Raw genomic sequence first — 21,930 nt, forward strand, 5'->3', positions numbered from 1 at the left:
GATGCATCTGTGGGCGGCCGACTTTGAAATCCTGCAAATGTCTGCTGCAGATCCCGGAAGAAGCCTGAGGCAAAGATGTTGAGGGCTGTGGTGACATTGACAGCCACTGGTAAGGCGTGTCCATCAGGTCCTCTGGGCAGCAGGTCTTCTTTCAGCAAGCTACAAATGTCTGTCATGACCTGGCTGAATTGCCTGAGTCTCCTGAAGCATTGCTGTTGAGTTGTGTCCAGGAAGCTGTCTGTATACCCTGTGTTGGGAGTCCGGCGCGGTACACCCCCTGTGCTTGACCCCCTCTCTCCTGTGTCGGGTCATTGAGGAGAAGGCTGCTGGTGTGGTTGCTGCTGCTGCTGGTGTGGCTGGTGCTGGGGCTCATCTTGGTCTGATTCTGAGGTCCAAGGTGAGACAGCATAAGCAGCGCCCATGCTGATCTAATAGATGCCAGGTAAAGTGGAGATCAGAGACACAATCCTTGAATGTACTGAGAGTGACTAGCAATGTGGTGAGAGTGGCTTCCGAGGTTGCAGAAATCACTTGCAAACTCCTGAAAGCTATATCCCTGCACAAAATGGTGTCAGCGAGAGCCTTTCCCTTAGGCAAGGAAGCATGTGTAATGTCTGAGTATTTATGTGCTTTTTTCAGCTGTCACTTAATGAACTCGCACAATGGACACTGAGCTTCTGCCTCCTCTTCGCAGGCGAAGTTCCCGAGGTGCGTGAATCCTGTGCGCAACCAGTTGCCAAACCTGACTTTAAAAAGGCAGTTAAGGGTTGGTAAATGAGCAGTTAAGTACCTCAATGAGGTCACCCGCCTCTCCCGAGCAGGTCCGTGGCATGCCTCGAAACACGCCCGGGTTAAAGGCAGAAGTCGGCGGGATCCCGACGCGCTGTCAATTTCCATGCTTTTAACTGCTGACCAGCCCCAAAACCCGCACGCTCTTCAATGTGAAAACTCCAGCCCTTGTGTGTGGGGAGAGGGGAGAGGGGAGGGCAGTGAGTGTAGGAGACTACCAGTATATTTATATCTTTATAGATTTGTCCATGATTAGAAAGGAGACCGGGTAACAGAGTGGTTGCATTATTAAAACTGTCAAAATATACCTTCAAATGTTAAATTCAGTAAAGTGTCAAACGGTTACTCAAGAGTCTAGTTTCTTTCGGAAGTGCAGCACTAATGTAAAAGAGCCACAACTGAAGAAATCGGAGCACTTTCAAAAATCTAGTGGACTTTTTAACTAAGGTAAGAAATTAGTCTCGCAATTTCAATGCAGAATGTTTTTTTTTTGTAATGTCAATGTAATTATTTCCCACTAAATAGGAACTGCAGAGGTGCTCTTTCTGACCCAAACACTGCAGCTGAAATGTCCACCCACCCAGGCACACCACCCCCTCATCCACTAAGAAAAAAAAGGAAAGCACAAGCCTTCATCTTTAACTTTTGTATCTCAAATGCGTACACAAATACTGGTTGTCAAGTTCAACTCTGAGAAGTACAAATTTTGGAAGCAAAACTGAAAAGTGACAGCATGTGAAAATGAAAGTGACGTCCTTTCTGCACAAAACTTAACGTTTATTTCAAGTTTCTTATTGCTCTGTATGATAAATATGGTTTATTATATCTGATGACATTGGTCCCTCCTTACAATAAGAAATTATGACTGATTACAGAACCTCAGTATCAGCAGAATATCATACATTCCAATATTACATCAGCAAGAAATATTTGCCTACTGATGTCTTCACAGCACTAACGGGCAGTATTATACTATTCCACCTCGGATGATTGTGCAGTACATGCAAAATATAAATAATCTATAGCTGTAATCAATAACATCCCAAAATTTCAATCATCATTTGAACTAGCATTCTAGCATATCTTAATTAGAAGTAGAAACACAAATGATTTTACAGAGAAAACCATTTTGAGAGTAATAGGCAAGACTGGAATTTGCTATAATGAAAAAAGTTACCCATAAGTAATCTAGGAAATTGTTTTGGCTTCTGAAATTTTGAAAGGGCTCAATTTTTTTTAAATGGAAAAGTGTTTTGAAAACCTTTATTTTGTATACAAACTCATGACATGATGTAAATTGTGTCATAACATGTTACTGGCAGGTGGCATCATTGTGATGTTACATGATTCCCATAGCTCTTTGCAAACACTTTTCATGAAAACACTGTAGCCAGGAATTTGCAGTCCAGATGACAGCAAACTGGCAGCGTTTGCCATCATTCTGCTTTTGAAACTGACCACAACTTCAGGATTTGGCGGACGCAAAAATCCTGAAGTTGTGGTCTGTCATTCACAGCTCCGACACTAGCTGCGCCATGCATCACCCGCCTCCCCCCCCGTCCCCCCCACCTCCACCCCCCAGAGCTGGCAATCAGTGTACTAACTCAAATCAGGGAAACAGACAAAAACTTCGGCTCTTCCGCAGTAACGCTGTTAAATTCAACATTAAAAGTTAGACCCAAAGGGATTAGGTGTAACTGGGGTTTTAACAGCTTATTGACCGCTATGGGCCTGAAAACTCATTTTCATTTTGTGCAGTGTGAAATTTATCCATTTTAATAAACATTAAAAAATTTAAGAAACTTTAAAAAGGTATATTTTTTTTAAAGTTTGTTCATCTTTATTTCAGGTTTGCCTTTTCCCCATGTGAGAGCCTCAATCTTTGTTTTGCTCTCTCTAACATTTTTTAAAAAGTTAGAATTTTAGGAGCTTACCCACTTCCTTGTTCACGGTCTGTGAGAATTCTATATTTTGATTGGCTGCTTAAACAGCCTGTTGACGTCACAGCAGTTCGCACAAGGGGATCCCCACTAAACTCCGTTGATGTGAATTGAATGTTGGAAAACCTGAAGTTCTCGACATAGAGATCGTGAGATCCTTGCGCGAAGTTTACTTCGGGGCCAGCGGCGAATGCCTTTGCTTCACCGCTGACTACAAATTCTGGGCCTGTGCCTTTAATCTTTCTATATTATTCTCAGAAATATTTGCTGATGGCACAGTTAATGACTGTTCAGGGGCAAGCTGGCTGTAATCATGCAGAACTAACCTTCTGTTAATTACTGTAATAGACCTAAAGAGTTAATATAATACACACATTAATTCAGTTCACGTCATGGAAAATCTTTTGCAACACACAGCATTAAATATGAAGTCAGTGGGTAGCACAGATAGCGAAGGGGTGCCTCCCAAAAAATATAGAATTGATTTGAGTCCCTGAGTTAGCTGCCACCTGATCTGACAGTCCACTGTTGAGAGGAGACACCATTAGTTTGCCACAAGACTGCTACATGGAGTGCCAAGCTGGGGCAGAATATTTGCAATTTTGGGAATTGACATTCGTGGCTTGTTCCACCACAAAACATGCCTCTGGTCAGCTGATTATGGGGCTGTTTTTACATAGCATATATCGAGTTTTGAAGCTAAGGCTGTTCATCCTCTGGTCTAGAATAGTTGGTGGAGATTCTTGGGGTAAGGGCTAGATAGGGAGAAGTAAGAAGTAGGCAGTCATGGTAGATCACTGAGCTATATGACCAACTAGCAAGACATGTAGAAGCACCCTTGATTCCTCATATACTGAGCTATTGATCTTTGCTGGACCAATGCCAGAAGCTCCAAAGGATAGGCTCTTGCCCACACATAAGGAGGTAAACTGGGAGAACAAACAACTGAGCTTGCATTTACATAGTACCTTATCACATCCTCAGGGAATCCCAAATTGCTTTACAATGAATTACTTTTGAAGTGTAGTTACTGATACGCAGGCAAACATAGCAGTCAACTTGTGCACAGCAAGATCACACAAACAAAATGTGAATGAATGATCAATAATGATCTGATAGAGGTGTACAAGATTATGACGGGTTTGGATAGGCTAGACGGGGAAAGGCTGTTCCCACTAATTGATGGTACAAGGACGAGGGGACACAGATTTAAGGTTTTGGGCAAGAGATACAGGGGGGACGTGAGTGAAAACTATTTTTTACACAGCGAGTGGTGAGGACCTGGAATTCGCTGCCGACGGAACTGGTGGAAGCGGAGACACTAATTTTTTTCAAGGGAAGACTGGATAGGCACTTGAGGGAAATAAACTTGCAGGGCTACGGGGATAGAGCGGGGGAATGGGACTGACTGGATTGCTCTACAGCGATCGGCACGGACTCGATGGGCCGAACGGCCTCCTTCTGTGTGGTTATGGCTCGATGACTCTAATCTGTTGGTGGTGGTGGTTGGAGGAAGAATGTTGGCGCGGACACTGGGATAACTATCACTTCTTTGAACCTGCTCCGACACATCAATTTCTTCCCAAGCACAAACTAACTTGAACATTTCAAGTAAATGTTCAGAAATTTCACGAAGAGAAAGCACCTAAGGATGGAAATTAAGAGAAACTATGAAGTGTTTATTAGAGGCTCCATATTAAACTACTATTAATGTTGTCGAAGCTTCATCTTTTTTTATTCACTTATGGGAACTGGGCGTCGCTGGCAAGGTCAGCATTTATTGCCCATCCCGAGTTGCCCTTGAGAAGGTGGTGGTGAGCCGCCTTCTTGAACCGCTGCAGTCCGTGTGGTGAAGGTACTCCCACAGTGCTGTTAGGGAGGGAGTTCCAGGATTTTGACCCAGTGATGATGAAGGATCGGCGATATACTTCTAAGTCAGGATGGTGTGTGACTTGGAGGGGAACTTGGAGGTGGTGGTGTTCCCATGCGTCTGCTGCCCTTGTCCTTCTAGATGCAAGAGGTCACGGGTTTAGGAGGTGCTGCCGAAGAAGCCTTGGTGAATTGCTGCAGTGCATCTTGTAGATGGTACATACTGCAGCCACGGTACGCCGGTGGTGGAGGGAGTGAATGTTTAAGGTGGTGGATCGGGTGCCAATCAAACGAGCTGCTTTGTCCTGGATGGTATCGAGCTTCTTGAGTGTTGTTGGAGCTGCACTCATCCAGGCAAGTGGAAAGTATTCCATCACACTCCTTACTTGTGTCTTGTAGATGGTGGAAAGGCTTTGGGGAGTCAGGAGGTGAGACACTTGCCACAGAATATCTAGCCTCTGACCGGCTCTTGTTGCCACAGTATTTATCTGGTTGGTCCAGTTAAGTTTCTGGTCAATGGTGACCCCCCAGGATGTTGATGGTGGGGGAATCGGCGGTGGTAATGCTGTTGAATGTCAAGGGGTGGTGGTTAGACTCTCGCTTGTTGGAGATAGTCATTGCCTGGCACTTCTGTGGTGCAAATGTTAACTGCCACTTATCAGCCCAAACCTGAACGTCGTCCAGGTCTTGTTGCATGCGGGCATGGACTACTTCATTATCTGAGGAGTTGTGAATGGCACTGAACACTGTGTAGTCATCAGCGAACATCCCCATTTCTGACCTTATGTTGGAGGGAAGGTCATTGATGAAGCAGCTGAAGATGGTTGGGCCTAGGACACTGCCCTGAGGAACTCCTGCAGCTATGTCCTGGGGCTGTGATGATTGACCTTCAATCACCACAACCATCTTCCTTTGTGCTAGGTATGACTCCAGCAGTGGAGCGTTTTCTACGTGTGCCATACCGGACACCAGACTGCTTGCTGCAGCCCCAAGAAACAACAAACGATTGCAATGCAAACCTAGAAAATAGGTTTGCAAACACCCTGATGCGAGGTCAGCACTTTTGCTTATGCGCATGACCAAAAACATCTCTTTCTCTACTAAACCAGGCAGTTTATGTTTGATTCTCTGTATGAGTAGTACAGTTACATAAGAACATAAGAAGAAAGAGCAGGAGTAGGCCATACGGCCTCTCGAGCCTGCTCCACCATTCAATAAGATCATGGCTGATCATCAATCTCAACTCCAATTTCCCTTGATTCCCCTAGAGTCCAAAAATCTATCTCTCTCAGCCTTGCATATACTCAAAGACTCAGCATCCACAGCCCTCTGGGGCAGAGAATTCCAAAGGTTCACAACTCTCTGAGTGAAGAAATTTCTCTTTATCTCAGTCTTAAATGGCCGGCCCCTTATCCTGAGACTATGGCCCCTAGTTCTAGACACTCCAGCCAGGGGAAACAACCTCTCAACATCTGTCCTGTCAATCCCATTCTGAATCTTGTATGTTTCAATGAGATCACCTCTCATTCTTCTAAACTCCAGCGAGTATAGGCTCATTCTACACAATCTCTCATCATAGGACAACCCTCTCATCCCAGGAATCAATCTAATGAACCTTCGTTGCACCACCTCCAAGGCAAGTATATCCTTCCTTAGATAAGGAGACCAAAACTGTGCACAGTCCTCCAGGTGTGATCTCACAAAGGTCCTGTACAATTGTAGCAAGACTTCCTTACTCTTATACTCCAACCCCCTTGCAATAAAGGCCAATATGCCATTTGCCTTCCTTATTGCTTGCTGTACCTGCATGCTAGTGTTCTAAGAACATAAGAACAGTTGCAACTCTGTTGGACGGAGTATCAATCAGGAAATAGTTGAGGCTTGTAATAAGGGAACATCTATAATTATGGGGGATTTTAACTATCATATTAATTGGACAAATCAAATTGGGCAGGGCTGCCTTGAGGATGAGTTCATTGAGTATATTAGGGATGGGTTTCTTGAGCAATATGTAACTGAACCGACCAGGGGGCAAGCAACCTTAGATCTGGTCCTGTGTAACGAGACAGGATTAATTAAAAATGTCCTAGTAAAGGATCCCCTTGGAATGAGTGACCATAACATGGTTGAATTCCATATTCAATTAGAGGATGAGAAGGTTGGATCTCAAACAAGCGTGCTAAGCTTGAATAAAGGAGACTATGAAGGTATGAGAGCGGAATTGAGTAGAGTGGATTGGGAAAATAGATTAAAGGGTAAGACGATACATGATCAGTGGTATACATTTAAGGAGTTATTTTACAACTTCCAAAAAAATATATATTCCACTGAGAAGAAAAGGGTGTAAAAGAAAAGACAGCCATCCGTGGCTAAGTAAAGAAATTAAGGATAGTATTCGACTAAAAACAAGGGCATATAAGGTAGCCAAATCTAGTGGGAGGATAGAGGATTGGGAAAACTTTAAAAGACAGCAAAAAATAACAAAAAGATTGATTAAGAAAGGGAAGATAGATTATGAAAGTAAATTAGCAAAAAATATAAAAACAGATAGTAAGAGTTTTTATAGTTATATAAAAAGAAAAAGGGTGGCTAAAGTAAATGTTGGTCCCTTAGAGGATGAGACCGGGAAATTAATGGTGGGAAATATGGAGATGGCAAAAACACTGAATGAATATTCTGTGTTTCTTGCACGAGGACACCCAAATCTCTCTGAACACCAACATTTGAAAGTTTCTCACCATTTAAAAAATATTCTGTTTTTCTATTCTTCCTACCAAAGTGAATAACCTCACATTTCCCTACATTATACTCCATCTGCCACCTTACTGCCCACTCACTCAGTCTATCTATATCCCTTTGCAGACTCTTTGTATTCTCCTTACAGCTTACTGTCCCACCTAACTTTGTATCATCAGCAAACCTGGATACATTACACTCGGTCCCTTCATCTAGGTCATTAATATAGATTGTAAATAGTTGAGGCCCCAGCACTGATCCTTGCGGCACCCCACTAGTTACAGCCTGCCAACCTGGAAAAGATCCGTTTATCCCTACTCTCTGTTTTCTGTCCATTAACCAATCCTCTAACCATTCTACTATATTACCCCCAACCCCATTAGCCCTAATCTTGTGTAATAACCTTTTATGTGGCACCTTATCGAATGCCTTTTGGAAATCCAAATATACAAAACATCATTTATATTTTGAAGGGAAATGTAACACAGTGAGGCCGATAATATGATCCAAGCACCACAGTGCTGGGACCACTATCCCTGTTGTGCTGGCACTGCCATAACATGGGGGTCAGCTCATTTACATAGCACCGTGATGCACTGAGAGTGCTACATGGTCTGAAAGGTGGGGCAATAACAGCTCATGAAGGACTGCTGACTGCTCATGGAATGCTGCCATATTTTTTGATATCGTACCTGTGATCCCTTTCTTTGTCTGGCCATTGGAGTAAAGAGGGTGGACTTCTTGGAAGCATAAGCCTACTCTGGAACTCTTAAAAAAAAATTGATGTTTCTGGCCTGCCTTTTAGCACCCATTCTAAACTGGCACAGTATTGGAGTCACATTATGGGAAGGTCATGGTACAATTTGTGCCCAGGCGCCCAGTCATATTGCACATCAGGCGCATAGTAGGTCTCAGCTCCCGATAACATGGGCACCAGCATCACATATTGGCCCCTGTGGGAATCATCATTCCTTTTAAGTAACTTTAAAAAAATGTATCTTTATTGCAAACATCATTTCAAGGGGTCTGTGGGATGTATTTAAGCTGGGGTGATGTCAACAGGGATCTCAGTTACTCTTTGTTGCTATTGTAGTAATCTTTCCAATTAAAAAAAACCTTCATATAATGGCTTAAAACTTTATTATACAGGAAACTTTTGATTTACCGGCACCTAAATAACCGGAAATCTCGGTTAACCGGCAAAATTCAGGAGTAGGTTTTACTTCATATTGTATTTGCCTTCTTCCATCGGTTGCTGTGCAAGGGTGTGGCTGCAGCTGTTGCTAAGAACATAAGAAATAGGAGGAGTAGGCCAATTGGCCCCTCGAGCCTGCTCCGCCATTCAATAAGATCATGGCTGATCTGATCCTAACCGCCAATCTACTATCACAGAACCATCTCCTGAATCTAACAGAATTAGACACACGAAATAGGAGCAGGATCAGGCTACACGGCCCCTGGGCCCGCTCCGCTACCCACAGGGCCATGACCGATCCGAACCTAGACTCATGTCCAAATTCCTGCCCGCTCCCCGTAACCCTTAATTCCCTTTACTTCTAGGAAACTGTCTATTTCTGTTTTAAATTTATGTAATGATGTAGCTTCTACAGCTTTTTGGGGCAGCATATTCCACGGACCTACCACCCTCTGAGTGAAGTAGTTCCTCCTCATCTCAGTTTTGAAAGAGCAGCCCCTTATTCTAAGACTATGCCCCCTAGTTCTAGTTTCACCCATCATCGGGAACATCCTCCCCGCATCCACCCGATCCAACCCCTTCACAATCTTATATGTTTCAATAAGATCGCCTCTCATTCTTCTGAACTCCAATGAGTAGAGTCCCAATCTACTCAACCCCTCCTCATATGTCCATCCCCTCATCCCCGGGATTAACCGAGTGAACCTTCTTTGTACTGACTCGAGAGCAAGTATGTCTTTTCTTAAGTATGGACACCAAAACTGTATGCAGTATTCCAGGTGCGGTCTCACCAATACCTTGTACAACTGAAGCAATACCTCCCTATTTTTATATTCTATCCCCCTAGCAATGAAAGCCAACATTCCATTGGCCTTCTTAATCACTTGCTGCACCTGCATACTAACCTTTTGAGTTTCGTGCACCAGGACCCCCAGATCCCTTTGTACTTCAGTACTTTCCAGTTTCTTGCCATTAAGATAATAACTTGCTCTACGATTTTTCCTGCCAAAGTGCATAACCTCACACTTTCCAGTATTGTATTCCATCTGCCAAATCTCTGCCCACTTACTTAGCCTGTCTATGTCCCCTTGCAGGTTTTTTATGTCCTCCTCACTCACTACTTTCCCTCCCATCTTAGTATACAGAGACGCTTGGAACTTGTGGCCATTGTTCCACAGTTGTTGCTAAGCAACAGTGTTTGTTGCTTTATACGGAGCGGTCAGCTCTCCCTATCTTTTACTATAGCGTTCGGTTATCCGGAATTTTTGATGAACCGGCACCACATCAGTCCCGTCCGTGCCGGGTAAAAAAAAGTTTCCTGTATATACTCGTGATCATTCTCCTGTAAACTTGCACGTGGAAAGTCAAGACCAGGTGTAGTCTTTAGGTGAAGTATGGTTAGAGGGCGGGGCATATTTGAACCATAATATGCAGAAATAATTCAATACCCATTTTGAAGTAATACATTCTGTATTAATTTTTGTATTCACATTATAAATGCCTATGCCAATAGCTGCAGCACTTCTACTGGAGGAGGGAGTAATTACAGCATTACATGTTTACATAGTTTCTATTATAAATATGGAAATAAGAATTTATAATAGGAAAAGTTGACATAAAATAAAGTGTGCACAGATGCAAGATGTTTTAATATAATAATGGGTATATATTGATTGAAATTAAATGCTCTGAATTTTTTGATCTTTTGAAGCCAAAGTCACTAATCCACTGATGATGGAAAGAAACACCTAACTCCTCAGCAGGGAAAGGCTCAGATTTAAGTAAAGCATTGCTGTCTGCAGTACAAACACAGTTGCCATTACAGACACTCATCCTTGATTGGCTGAAGTATCTTCAGTACCAAACTACAGTAATTTAATCATACTGTGTCCCATTGCAGCAGGAAGGAAGGTAGCTACTGACAGAAAAAGTGCTTTTTCTCTCTTTCATATGATGGGAGTGCCAGTCCATCTTTGAGCAACACGGGGGTTCAGTTACATCTGTGCAATTAATGTTGGAGTTATGGATGACGTAACAGTTGCTATTAGAAACATGCTGGTTTGGGCCGCAAAAGGACATAAGCTTGAGAATATATTTGTAATATGCTGTTCCACATCAAATCGAAACACATATGTGCATACTGACAACAACACGCGTTAGCAGTATTTTAAGGGTACTAGATGTCAATTATTAACATTAACAGTTCTGATCATTAGCACTTTTACATCTAATGGGCTTCAAATGCAAGTAGATTACAGGTGAAAGTGATAATGACATTTCACAGCTGCTGGAAGATTAAGACATAATTAATTTTGCTGACATTTTTCTATTAATTCTTTCATCACGACAGAGACTTTCCCCATCCATATTTTATAGATGTTATTGTTCCTATATAAGGTAATATTAACTGCTCTTGTGAATTTATCTGTGTTGCTAACTGTTTGTATAAAATGGTTATATCAGGGCTGGTATGTGAGCTCACTTTTTTTTGAAGAAGTGCCACATGTTCTTCTGCTAAACCCTTTGTGCACCGCTTTTCCTGGGAATGGGCAGAAAGGGGGGATTGAAGCTACTTACCTTTACTATTCAACATGCTGTCCCATTGTGGCAAACATCACCATATATCCAATGTGTCTATGTGTATAAACCTGTTTCAGTGTTTACAGGCAGCAAAGAATAAAAACAATTCTGGTGACTTTTCTTTGAACCCTTTAAATTCTTGATTAACCCATGACAATATTTTGAAATACATTTTGGAGCAGGTGACTTTGAAATCCATTTGTGTTGAAATTGTAATTTCTGTGCAAAAATAGATGATTTATAACATTCGTTGTGTTGCTACTTAGTATTTTCTCAGTATTTGTTTCCAAACACTCAAATGTACATCATGTGTTCTACTGTAGGTAAAGGTCATTCCAGACTGACCAAGAGTGATTATGATTTTTCTAACATTCTTGACAGTGTTTGATAGAACCAGTATTTTTACACAACACGTGTAGACTGTATACCAGCAATATGCCCCAATATCTGGAACTACTTTTAATACAATCACATCAAGCATTAGGTCCTAACTTGACATATTTTAGATCATTAAATATCAAAGTTACTGTGCAACTGCATTCATCTTTGTGAATCATAATATATCTCACCCTTAACAAGCCAAATAATCAGCTTCTCACAGTAAAAATAGAGCACGTCAACTTATTCAGCAATGTCTAACTCATAACCCAACTTCATTATAACACCCCAGCTATACATCTACACTGTCAGAAGTGCATGAAATACTGTCAGCATTAGCAACACTTAACAATTATAGCACCAGCTCTCAAACTTGGATAACTCCATCCATAATACAACCTCACAGAAGCAACTGCACCCAGCACCAGCAAGTTCTATTAACATTACTGAGAGTCATACAAATACACCACAGAAATGGATAAAAAGTGTAGTGCATCCCACCACTTGCCATCATACACTTTTCTATAAACAGTTCAGAAGATACATATCTCAAATCCATTGGTTGTCACAATTTCAAGCCTCAACCACAGCTGTGATAAGTTTTGTTAGGTGTTTGTTAGGCCACGAGGTGAGGTGAAATAAAAAGAAAGAAAGGGAGGAAAGAAAGAAAAAGAAAAAACTTGCATTTATATAGTGCCTTTCACAACCGCAGGATGCCCCAAAGCACTTTGCAGCCAATGAAATACTTTTGAAGTGTCGTCACTGATGTAATGTAGGAAATGTGGTAGCCAATTGCCACACAGCAAGCTCCCATAAACAGTAATAAAATAAATGACCTGATAATCTGAGGAAAGGCCACCGACCTGAAATATTAACTTTGTTTCTCTCTCTCCACAAATGGTGCCCAACTGTTTTTATTTCAGACTTCCAGCATCCTCAGTATTTTGCTTTTGGACTAGATAATCTGTTTTAATGACGTTGATAGAGGGTAAATGTTGGCCAGGACACCGGGAGAACTCCCCTGCTCTTTTTATAAAAGTGCCATGGGATCATTTGCGTCCAACCGAGAGGGCAGAAGGGGGCTCGGTTTGACATCTCATCTCAATAAGTCGACAGTGCAGCACTTCCTCAGTACCGAGTAGTATTACCAGCCTAGACTTTGTGCTCAAGTCTCTGGAGTGGGGCTTGAACTCACAACCTTCTGACTCAGAGGCAAGAGTGATGCTAATGAGCCAAGGCTCACACCTAAAAGCAGCAAGTCAGAAGCTAAAAATTATGGTTCATACAAAATCAAATCTTGCTGCATAATGATTGTGGGTTCGAAACCGAATTGGAGAAATTTAACTTGCGTCTTATGCACCCCACACAACATTAATGAGAGCACCATTCTACAGCTGAGATACTGCCTGACTTGTTGAGTGCCATAGAATTGCTGGCACCAATTTCTAGTGAGGGATAATCCAAGATAACTCTTCCTCTGGTGCACCAATCTAAGTGAGATTCATTTGGTTAAATTCACTTACAATGCATTCAATAATGTATATTATTTTGTGCATTTGTGTATATATATATACACACACATACAGCAGTTGGGCCTACATCGAACCACGTAAAGATGAATTAACTATGGAATTATGTTTGTCGCACTTTAAAAATTATCCCACTTTATTACAGATTGCTTAAAGCCTCCTTTTCCATTTTCCTTACAGATAAATGCAAAGTAATACGCACACTGCTCGCACAGTGCCCGTTTCCTTGGAAACAGTACAGCTGGTATCATAAAATTAATAACACAGAACACAAAAAAATCCAGTCCTGTGGAAAAATAGTACTCTACTTTTGTGCTCACTGCTGACAGATTACCATGCGAGCACTCCCAATAAAGAATACAACATCAGTTCATTAGTTTGTACCAAGCATGGTTCGGAAATAAGCTAGCAGTTGAAGTGGACCTGGTACTCAAAGTAATCAGTACTCTCCATGGAAAGTAAGCCCTTCAGGTGTGGTAGTGCCAGACTGAACAGAGCTGCAAAACGTCTCCCGAGTGCGTCAGCTGCAGAAGCAATCTGACTCACACTGTCATATTATTCGTGCAGCTTCACTGTAACAGCAGAGGGCTCATAATGGAACTGTTCCAGCACCATTCAACGCCTACTAACATCACACTGAGCCTTTCAACAGAACAAGATGGGCTACAACGGCAGGAATAAATGCCACAGTCTGTGCTCACCTCAAATATACATGGCACTTGGATGTTCAATATTTTTGGGTTGGATGGTACACTCTTCAAACAAAAAGGATTATTAAACATGATTAAAATGAGTTTATCGTGTACTCTTTCAATATCAAACAGCTGCAGACATGCATCTCTATGTTGGTTTTATAAATAATTTCTTCTACAGCTGCATTTTCATTAAAATTATTTATCATCCACATTACCATATTAACAAAGTATTTTTCCTGCTAAAGATAGAAAGGCTTATGCTATTAAGAATACAGATTTAATAGAGCAATGTTCCCAGTGTAATACGTTCCTCAATTGAATCAGAAAATTTCTAAATTGCTCATAGCTTCAAAAAATAGATCTATCAAAAACAATTATATTGCAAACATTTTTTTTATTTTTAGCCCTGAAACAATCCTAATGTCATTTCTAACAATGACAGAAACAAGGAAAAAGTAATTTGCGCTAGCATTTGTGCAAATGTAGTTTGAAAAGTTTATGGGCTCTGTCTGCAGACTGTAATTTTATTGCCAAATAGAAAATGGCACTTTGAGTGGTAAAGTTGAATGTGGTGATTCTAATGACGCATTGTGGATTTTACATAGGGGTAAAAAGTTTGCCATTTGTAGACTGAAAATACCAATTTACCATATTATTGGGGAGAGGAATCCAATTTATTTAAATAAATCTGCCATTTTCTGTTACTATAAAGTGTAATGAATTGAACTTTTTAAAGTACCAGGGGATCCAGCGACAGGTTCGGATTTTCGCTTGCTTTCCTGAGCAGGTGGCAAGGACACCTGCCCAAAGCCGGCAGGGATCTCACTAACGTATACATAGGATTACATAGGATATACGGCACAGAAACAGGCCATTCAGCCCAACCAGTCCATGCCGGCGTTTATGCTCCACACGAGCCTCCACCCATCTTTCCTCATCTAAACCTATCAGTATAACCCTCTATTCCCTTTTCCCTCATATGCTTGTCTCGCCTCCCCTTAAATGCATCTATACTATTCATTTCAACCACTCTCTGTGGTAGCGAGTTTCCACACTCACCACCCTTTAGTTAAAGAAGTTTCTTCTGAATTCCCTATTGTATTTCTTATATTGATGGTCTCTAGTTATGCTCTTCCCCACAATTGGGAAATTGGGAAACATTCGCTCTGTATCCACTCTATCAAAACCTTTCATGATTTTAAAGACCTCTATTAGGTCACCCCTCAGCCTTCTTTTTCAAGAGAAAAGAGACCCAGCCTGTTCATCCTTTCCTGATATGTATACCCTCGCATTTCTGGTATCGTCCTTGTAAATCTTCGCTGCACCCTCTCCAGTGCCTCTACATCCTTTTTTATAATATGGTGAGCAGAATTGTCCGCAGTACTGTAAGTGTGGTCTAACCAAGGTTCAATACAGGTTTAGCATAACTTCCCTACTTTTCAATTCTATACCTCCAGAAATAAACCCTAGTGCTTGCTTTGCATTTTTTATGGCCTTGCTAACCTGTGGCGCAACTTTTAGTGATTTGTGTATTTGTACTCCGAGATCCCTTTGTTTCTCTACCGCACCCTCCAAGTAATAAGTGACTTCCCTATTCTTCCTACAAAAATGTAATACCTCACATTTATCTGTGTTGAACTTCATTTTCCAATTATATGCCCATTCTGCAAGTTTATGAAGGTCCTCCTGTAATTTGTTGCAGTCCTCCTCAGTATTGACTATCCCCCCAATTTGGTGTCATCCGCAAATTTAGAAATTGTGTTTTTGATTCCAAAGTCTAAATCGTTAATGTAAATTGTGAACTGCAGTGGCCCCAGCACCGATACTTGTGGAACACCACTACCCACCTTCTGTCACTGTGAATAACTACCCTTTACCCCTACTCTCTGCTTTCTGTCCTGAAGCCAGCCAGCAATCCATTCTATGACCTAGAAATTCGGTGGGCTGCGCCACCAGTTAGCGCCTAAAGAGGGCACTCAGTGGCTTTAGCGCCACTGGCCACGCCTCCCGCGAAAGCCTGTAGCGCTGTGCCGCCACCGATAACGTCATCGGTGTGCGCAGCGCCCCGCTACCGCCCCGCTACTGCCCCGAACGCGATATTGGGTCGCGCCCCCCCTGTAGCGCCGGTCGCAAATCGCGACCGGTTTAGGGGAGCCTACCTGTGGCGGTAGTGGCGCAAATTAAGGGGGAGGTGCGGGGTGGCCATTTTTTTCGGTGGCCGCCTGCCAGCACCTCCTCGCGCCGCTGTCCCCGGCCTCCTGATCCCCCCCCCCCCCGCCCCGGGCAGTGCCGGCTGTGTCCCGAGAGCCCGGCACTTCTCCTCGGTGCCGGGCTCTTTTGCCGGCACTCGCGATCAGTGATCGCGCTGGTGCAGGCCCCTCCCCTTTAAGAAGGGGAGGAAGGCCTGCAGTACCGCAGCGCGCCGTGCCACAGCGTGTGGCGCTGTGGCATGTTGCGCTGCGATATTCAGTTTCAGCGCCCTAAGAGGGACGCGGAGCGCCTCGAGCAGCCCCCCGCGTCCCTCTTGGGGCGCTCAAACTGAATATCGGGCTGGCGCTCCCGGCTCCTTCCGGGGCGGGACTTCCTGCGCCCAGGCGAGCTTGGCGCCCCAAATTTTTAGCCCTATGTTTCCTACCAAAATGTAATACCAGCAATACTTGTCCCCTGACTCTGCAATCTCTGACCTTGTTCATCAGTCTATTATGGGGTACCCTATTGAAGGCCTTTTGAAAATACAGATAAATTACATCTACTGCATTACCATTGTCTACTCTCTCTGTTACCTGTTCAAAAAATTCAATAAGGTTGGTCAAGCAAGACATTCCATTTTGAAATCCATGCTGACTATTCATTATTATATTTTTGGTTTCTAGATGTTCTTCTATTTTCTCCTTTAGCAGGGATTCCATTATTTTTCCTACCACCGATGTTAAGCTGACTGGTCAATATTTCCCTGGACATGTTCTATACCCCCTTCTTAAATATCAGTAGTACGTTAGCTACCTGCCAGTCCTCTGGCACTACACCTTTTTCTAATGAATTATTAAATATGCATAGTAATGCCTCTGCTATCTCTTCCCTAGATTCTTTTAAAATGCATGGATGCAATCCATCCAGACCAGGGGTTTTATCCTCTTTGAGTTTGATTAGTTTATTTAATACTAGCTGAAGTGCCCGGCGGTGCCAAGGGTCTTTTGAGGGCATGTTGTTGTTGGAAGAGAGAGAGAGCGCGACTGGGGGGGGAAGAGAGAGTGTGACTGGGGGGGGGGGGGGAGAAAGAGAGAGAGCGACTGGGGGGGAAGAGAGAGAGAGAGCGACTGGGGGGGAAGAGAGAGAGAGAGCGACTGGGGGGGGAAGAGAGAGAGAGAGCGACGGGGGGGGGGGAAGAGAGAGAGAGCGACTGGGGGGGAAGAGAGAGAGCGACTGGGGGGGGAGAGAGAGCGCGACTGGGGGGAAGAGAGAGCGCGACTGGGGGGAAGAGAGAGCGCGACTGGGGGGGAAGAGAGAGCGCGACTGGGGGGAAGAGAGAGCGCGACTGGGGGGAAGAGAGCGCGACTGGGGGAAGAGAGAGCGCGACTGGGGGGAAGAGAGAGCGCGACTGGGGGGGGGAGGGGGAGGGGGGAGGGAGTGGGGAGTGGGGAAGTGGGGGAAGGGGAAGGGGAAGGGGGGAGGAGTGGGGGAAGGGGGAGGAGTGGGGGGGAGGAGGGGGAGGGGGAGGAGGGGGAGTGGGGGAAGGGAGAAGGGGAGGCAGTGGGGGAAGGGGGGGCGATGAGGGGGAGGGAGGAGGGGGAAGGGGAGGCAGAGGGGGAAGGGGGATGGAGGGGGAGGGCAGAGGGGGAAGGGGGATGGAGGGGGTGGGAGGAGGGGGAGGGAGGAGGGGGAAGGGGGAGGGAGGGAGAGGGAGGGAGGGGGAAGGGGAGGGAGGGGGGAAGGGGAGGGAGGGGGGAAGGGGAGGGAGGGGGAAGGGGGAGGGAGGGAGGGGGGATGCGGGGAAGGGGAGGGGGGAAGGGAGGGGGGAGGAAAAACGGTGAAAGGTAGGAGAATTATAGAGGTTAGAGAAAAGATTTACAAATTAATTAACTTTTTTTAAAAACAATGTGTTTTAAAAGCAACTTTTTTTTTGCTGGAGATGTAGATTTGAAAAGAAACACACAGAAAGCGGGAAAAAGAAATGAAAAGTTTAGAATCAAGATGGCGGCGACTCACCTCGGTTCAGAACGATAAGGCCCGCCCACACACGCACCGATTGGTCGACCATCAGGTCACCAAAGCGTAGGATTGGTCAATCGTCCCGTCACTCGACCGTAGGAGGGCCCGGCCGCACGCGCCAGCAACCCGGCGTACGATTGGTCGACCTCGAGGTCACTCTGTCGCTAATGAGCGGATAATGAGATGCTAATGAGCGGAATGTTGAAGGTTTTTCGGATACCGCGGGCGCAATTTTTGTCCGGCCGAAACGTAAATACGCTTACCATCGTTTTGGAACGGTGAGCTTTCTTTCGACGTAACGCATGCGTAGGTACGCTCTGTAACTTTCGAGCGCATAGCCGGACAGACAGACAGAAAGAACGATCCGTTTATATATATATAGATATCTCCTTATTTTATTTTAAATGCACTTATTTCATGACTAACCTCATCATCCAATGTCATGTCCACCTGTTCCATCTCCCTGGTAAACACTGAAGCAAAATAATTATTTAATATTTCTGCCATCTCTCTATCGTTACCTGTGGTATTATCCTGTCTATCCCTTAATGGCCCTATTCCCATCCCAACCTTCCTTTTCTTATTGATGTGCCTATAAAATATTTTACTATTTTATTTTATGTTCCTTGATAATTTAATTTCATAGTTCCTCTTTGCCTCCCTAACTTTTTTTGACTTCTCTCCTAATCTTTTCATATTCTCCCTTATCATGCACTCCCCTGCTGTCTATGTACTTAATGTATGCCTCTTTCCTTACCCTCAATTGTTCCCTTATGGCTTTATTCATCCATGGAGTCTCATTATTGTTTAGTTTGTTCTTTCCTTTTAGCAGAATATATTTTTCCTGCACTCTGTTGAACACCGTTTTAAATGTTTCCCATTGCTGTTCTACATCGTTGTTTGCCAATATTGTTGCCCATTTTTCCCCCCCCAAGTTCTATTCTCAGCTTTTCTCCAATCTAGTAACCTGGTTTTCATCATACTTATGTCCTTCTCAATTATCATCTTAAAGCATATTATATTATGGTCATTATTGCCTATATGTTCCCCTACTTTTACTTCTCTTATCTGCTCTGGTTCATTCCCCATTGCTAGATCCAATAGCGAATACTCCCTTGTTGGGCTTTTTGCATATTGGGTTAGAAAGGAGTCTTATGCGCATTGTAGGAACTCCATTCCCTTATCCCCGTTACCTACCTTTTCTGTCCAATTAATATCGGGGTAGTTGAAATCCCCCATGATTATTATTCTATGTTTTTGACTCATTTCCCTAAGTTGTCTGCATATTTCTTCCTCCACCTCCCTTCCACGATGAGTGTGATAGCTCATTTATTATCTTTAATCTCTATCCCTATGGATTCTATTTTTGTCTTGCTGATATCTGCATCACTCTTTTCTACTGCCATTATGTTATCCCTAATAAGTACAACTACTCCACCTCCTGTTTTTCCCTCCCTATCTTTTCTAAATATGTTATACCCTGCAATGTTTAATTCCCAGTCCTGATTTTTCTGTAACCATGTCTCAGTAATCCCTACTATGTCTGGCTCTTCGCAATGCATGATTGCCTCCAGCTCCCCTGTTTTATTACGGACACAGTGTGCATTGCTGTACAGGCAGTTTAACTCATTTTTAATAGGAATTCCTCTCATTTTATGTTTAACAATCTTTTTAGAATTCTGTTCTATAACTCTATTTATGCCCTTGCCATCAATGTCCTCCCTTACTTTATTCTTTCCTATGCTCTCTTTTCCTGTTTTTTTTATATTTAGGCTGGTTACATTTCTTGTAGATCCCTCTCCCCATCTTACGCATCAGGTCCTAATGACATCATTGGGATCCGACTGCAATTATTACTCGGAGGCCTGAGTGCGAAGCGGCAGTGAGTCTCCCGCCAGGCCAACCCAGCGGTGAAGATGATCGGGGCCAGAAAAGGCCCAAAAAAGTAAGTTTTTAAATTTATTTGTTTTACTTTCCTTGTGGGGCCAGGAGGAACAAGAGCAGTCCAGCAACAACAACAACAACTTGTATTTATATAGCACCTTTAACGTAATAAAACGTCCCAAGGCGCTGCACAGGAGTATTTTAAGACAAAGAATTTGACACTGAACCACATAAGGATAAATTAGGACAGGTGGCCAAAAGCTCGGTCAAAGAGGTAGGTTTTAAGGAGCGTCTTAAAGGAGGAAAGAGAGGTAGCGAGGCGGACAGTTTTAGGCAGGGAATTCCAGAGCTTAGGGCCTAGGCAACAGAAGGCACGGCCACCAAAGGTTGAGAGATTATAATCAGGGATCCTCAAGAGGGCAGAATTAGAGGAGCGTAGCTATCTCGGGGGGGGTTGTGGGGCTGAAGGAGATTATAGAGATAGGAAGGGGCAAGGCCACAAAGGGATTTGAAAAAAAGGATGAGAATTTTGAAATCAAGGCGCTGCTTAACGGGGAGCCAATGTAGGTCAGCGAGCACAGGGGTGATGGGCGAACGGGACTTGGTGCGAGTTAAGACATGGGCAGCCAAGTTTTGGATGACCTCAAGTTTACGTAGGGTGGAATGTGGGAGGCCAGCCAGGAGTGCGTTGGAATAGTCAAGTCTACAGGTAACAAAGGCATGGATGAGGGTTTCAGCAGCGGATGAGCTGAGGCAAGGGCGGAGACAGGCAACATTACCGAGGTGGAAGTAGGTGGTCTTAGTTATGCTGCGGATATGTGGTCGGAAGCTCATTTTAGGGTCAAATATGACACCAAGGTTGCGAACAGTGTGGTTCAGCCTCAGACAGATGTTAGGGAGAGGGATGGAGTCAGTGGCTAGAGAACGGAGTTTGTGGCGGGGACCGAAAACAATCGCTTCGGTTTTCCCAATATTTAATTAGAGAACATTTTTGCTCATCCAGAACTGTATGTCGGACAAGCAGTCTGACAATTTAGACACCGTGGAGGAGTCGAGAGAAGAAGTAGTGAGATAGAGCTGGGTGTCGGCAGCGTACATGTGGAAACCGATGCTGTGTTTTCGGATGATGTTGCCAAGGGGCAACATGTAGCTGAGAAATAGGAGGGGGTCAAGGATAGATCCTTGGGGGACACCAGAGGTAACGATGTGGGAGCGGGAAGAGAAGCTGTTGCAGGTGATTCTCTGGTTATGATTAGATAGATAAGAATGGAACCAGGCGAGTGCAGTCCCGCCCAACTGGATGACGGTGGTGAGGCGTTGGAGAAGGATGGAGTGGTCAACCCTGTCAAAGGCTACGGACAAGTCAAGAAGGATGAGGAGGGATAGTTTACCTTTGTCACAGTCACAAAGGATATAATTTGCGACTTTGATGAGAGCCGTTTCGGTACTGTGGCAAGGGTGGAAACCTGATTGGAGGGATTCAAACATGGAATTGTGGGAAAGATGAGCATGGATTTGGGAGGCAACTACATGTTCAAGGACTTTGGAGAGGAAAGGGAGGTTGGAGATGGGGCGGTAGTTTGCAAGGACGGAGGGGTAAAGATTTGTTTTTTTGAGGAGGGGTGATGATGATGGCAGATTTGAGGGAGAGGGGGACAATACCTGAGGAGAGAGAACCGTTAACAATATCAGCTAACATGGGAGCCAGAAAAGGAAGTTGAGTGGTCAGCAGTTTGGTGGGAATAGGGTCGAGGGAGCAGGAAGTGGGTCTCATAGACAAGATGAGCGCAGAGAGGTCATGAGGGGAGATCGGAGAGAAACTGGAGAAAGATGTGAGTTCAGGGCTAGGCCAGGGGGGAACTTTAGAGGAAGTTTGGCCGAGTGGGCTAGGGGAAGGAAGGGAAGTGGCAGAGGCAGCTGAATGGATGGTCTCAATATTAGAGACAAAGAAGTTCATGAGCTCCTCACATTTGTTATCGGAGGTAAGGGTGGAGGAGACAGGGGAGAGGGGTTTAAGCAGACGGTTAGCAGTAGACAATAGGAGCCGGGGTTTATCTTTGCATTCCAGAATGATTCTGGAATAGTGAGCAATTTTGGCAGATGAGAGCAGGGCCCAATAGTGCTTT

The 21,930-nt window shown here is 44.0% G+C and overlaps 1 protein-coding gene and 1 long non-coding RNA gene across 2 annotated transcripts in view; one reads left to right on the forward strand and one right to left on the reverse strand.

Moving 5' to 3' along the window:
* The first annotated feature begins 798 nt into the window (after positions 1–798).
* On the forward strand, positions 799–13,806 carry LOC147105656 (uncharacterized). The gene is made up of 2 exons (XR_015081547.1): positions 799–1,236; positions 13,197–13,806. It is a non-coding gene; the product is annotated as an uncharacterized LOC147105656 (long non-coding RNA).
* Positions 13,713–21,930, reverse strand: part of LOC147105657 (ankyrin repeat and sterile alpha motif domain-containing protein 1B-like) — a 132,027-nt gene continuing 123,809 nt past the window's right edge. The window contains exon 4 of the mRNA XM_086010211.1: positions 13,713–13,771. Within this exon, the coding sequence (XP_085866337.1) occupies positions 13,719–13,771 (53 nt within the window). The 3' untranslated portion in view covers positions 13,713–13,718. The remainder of the gene's footprint in view (positions 13,772–21,930) is intronic.

This window comes from Somniosus microcephalus, chromosome 17 (assembly GCF_052327205.1).
Source record: "Somniosus microcephalus isolate GS21.2 chromosome 17, FLI_Smic_1.0, whole genome shotgun sequence".
NCBI lineage: Eukaryota > Metazoa > Chordata > Chondrichthyes > Squaliformes > Somniosidae > Somniosus > Somniosus microcephalus.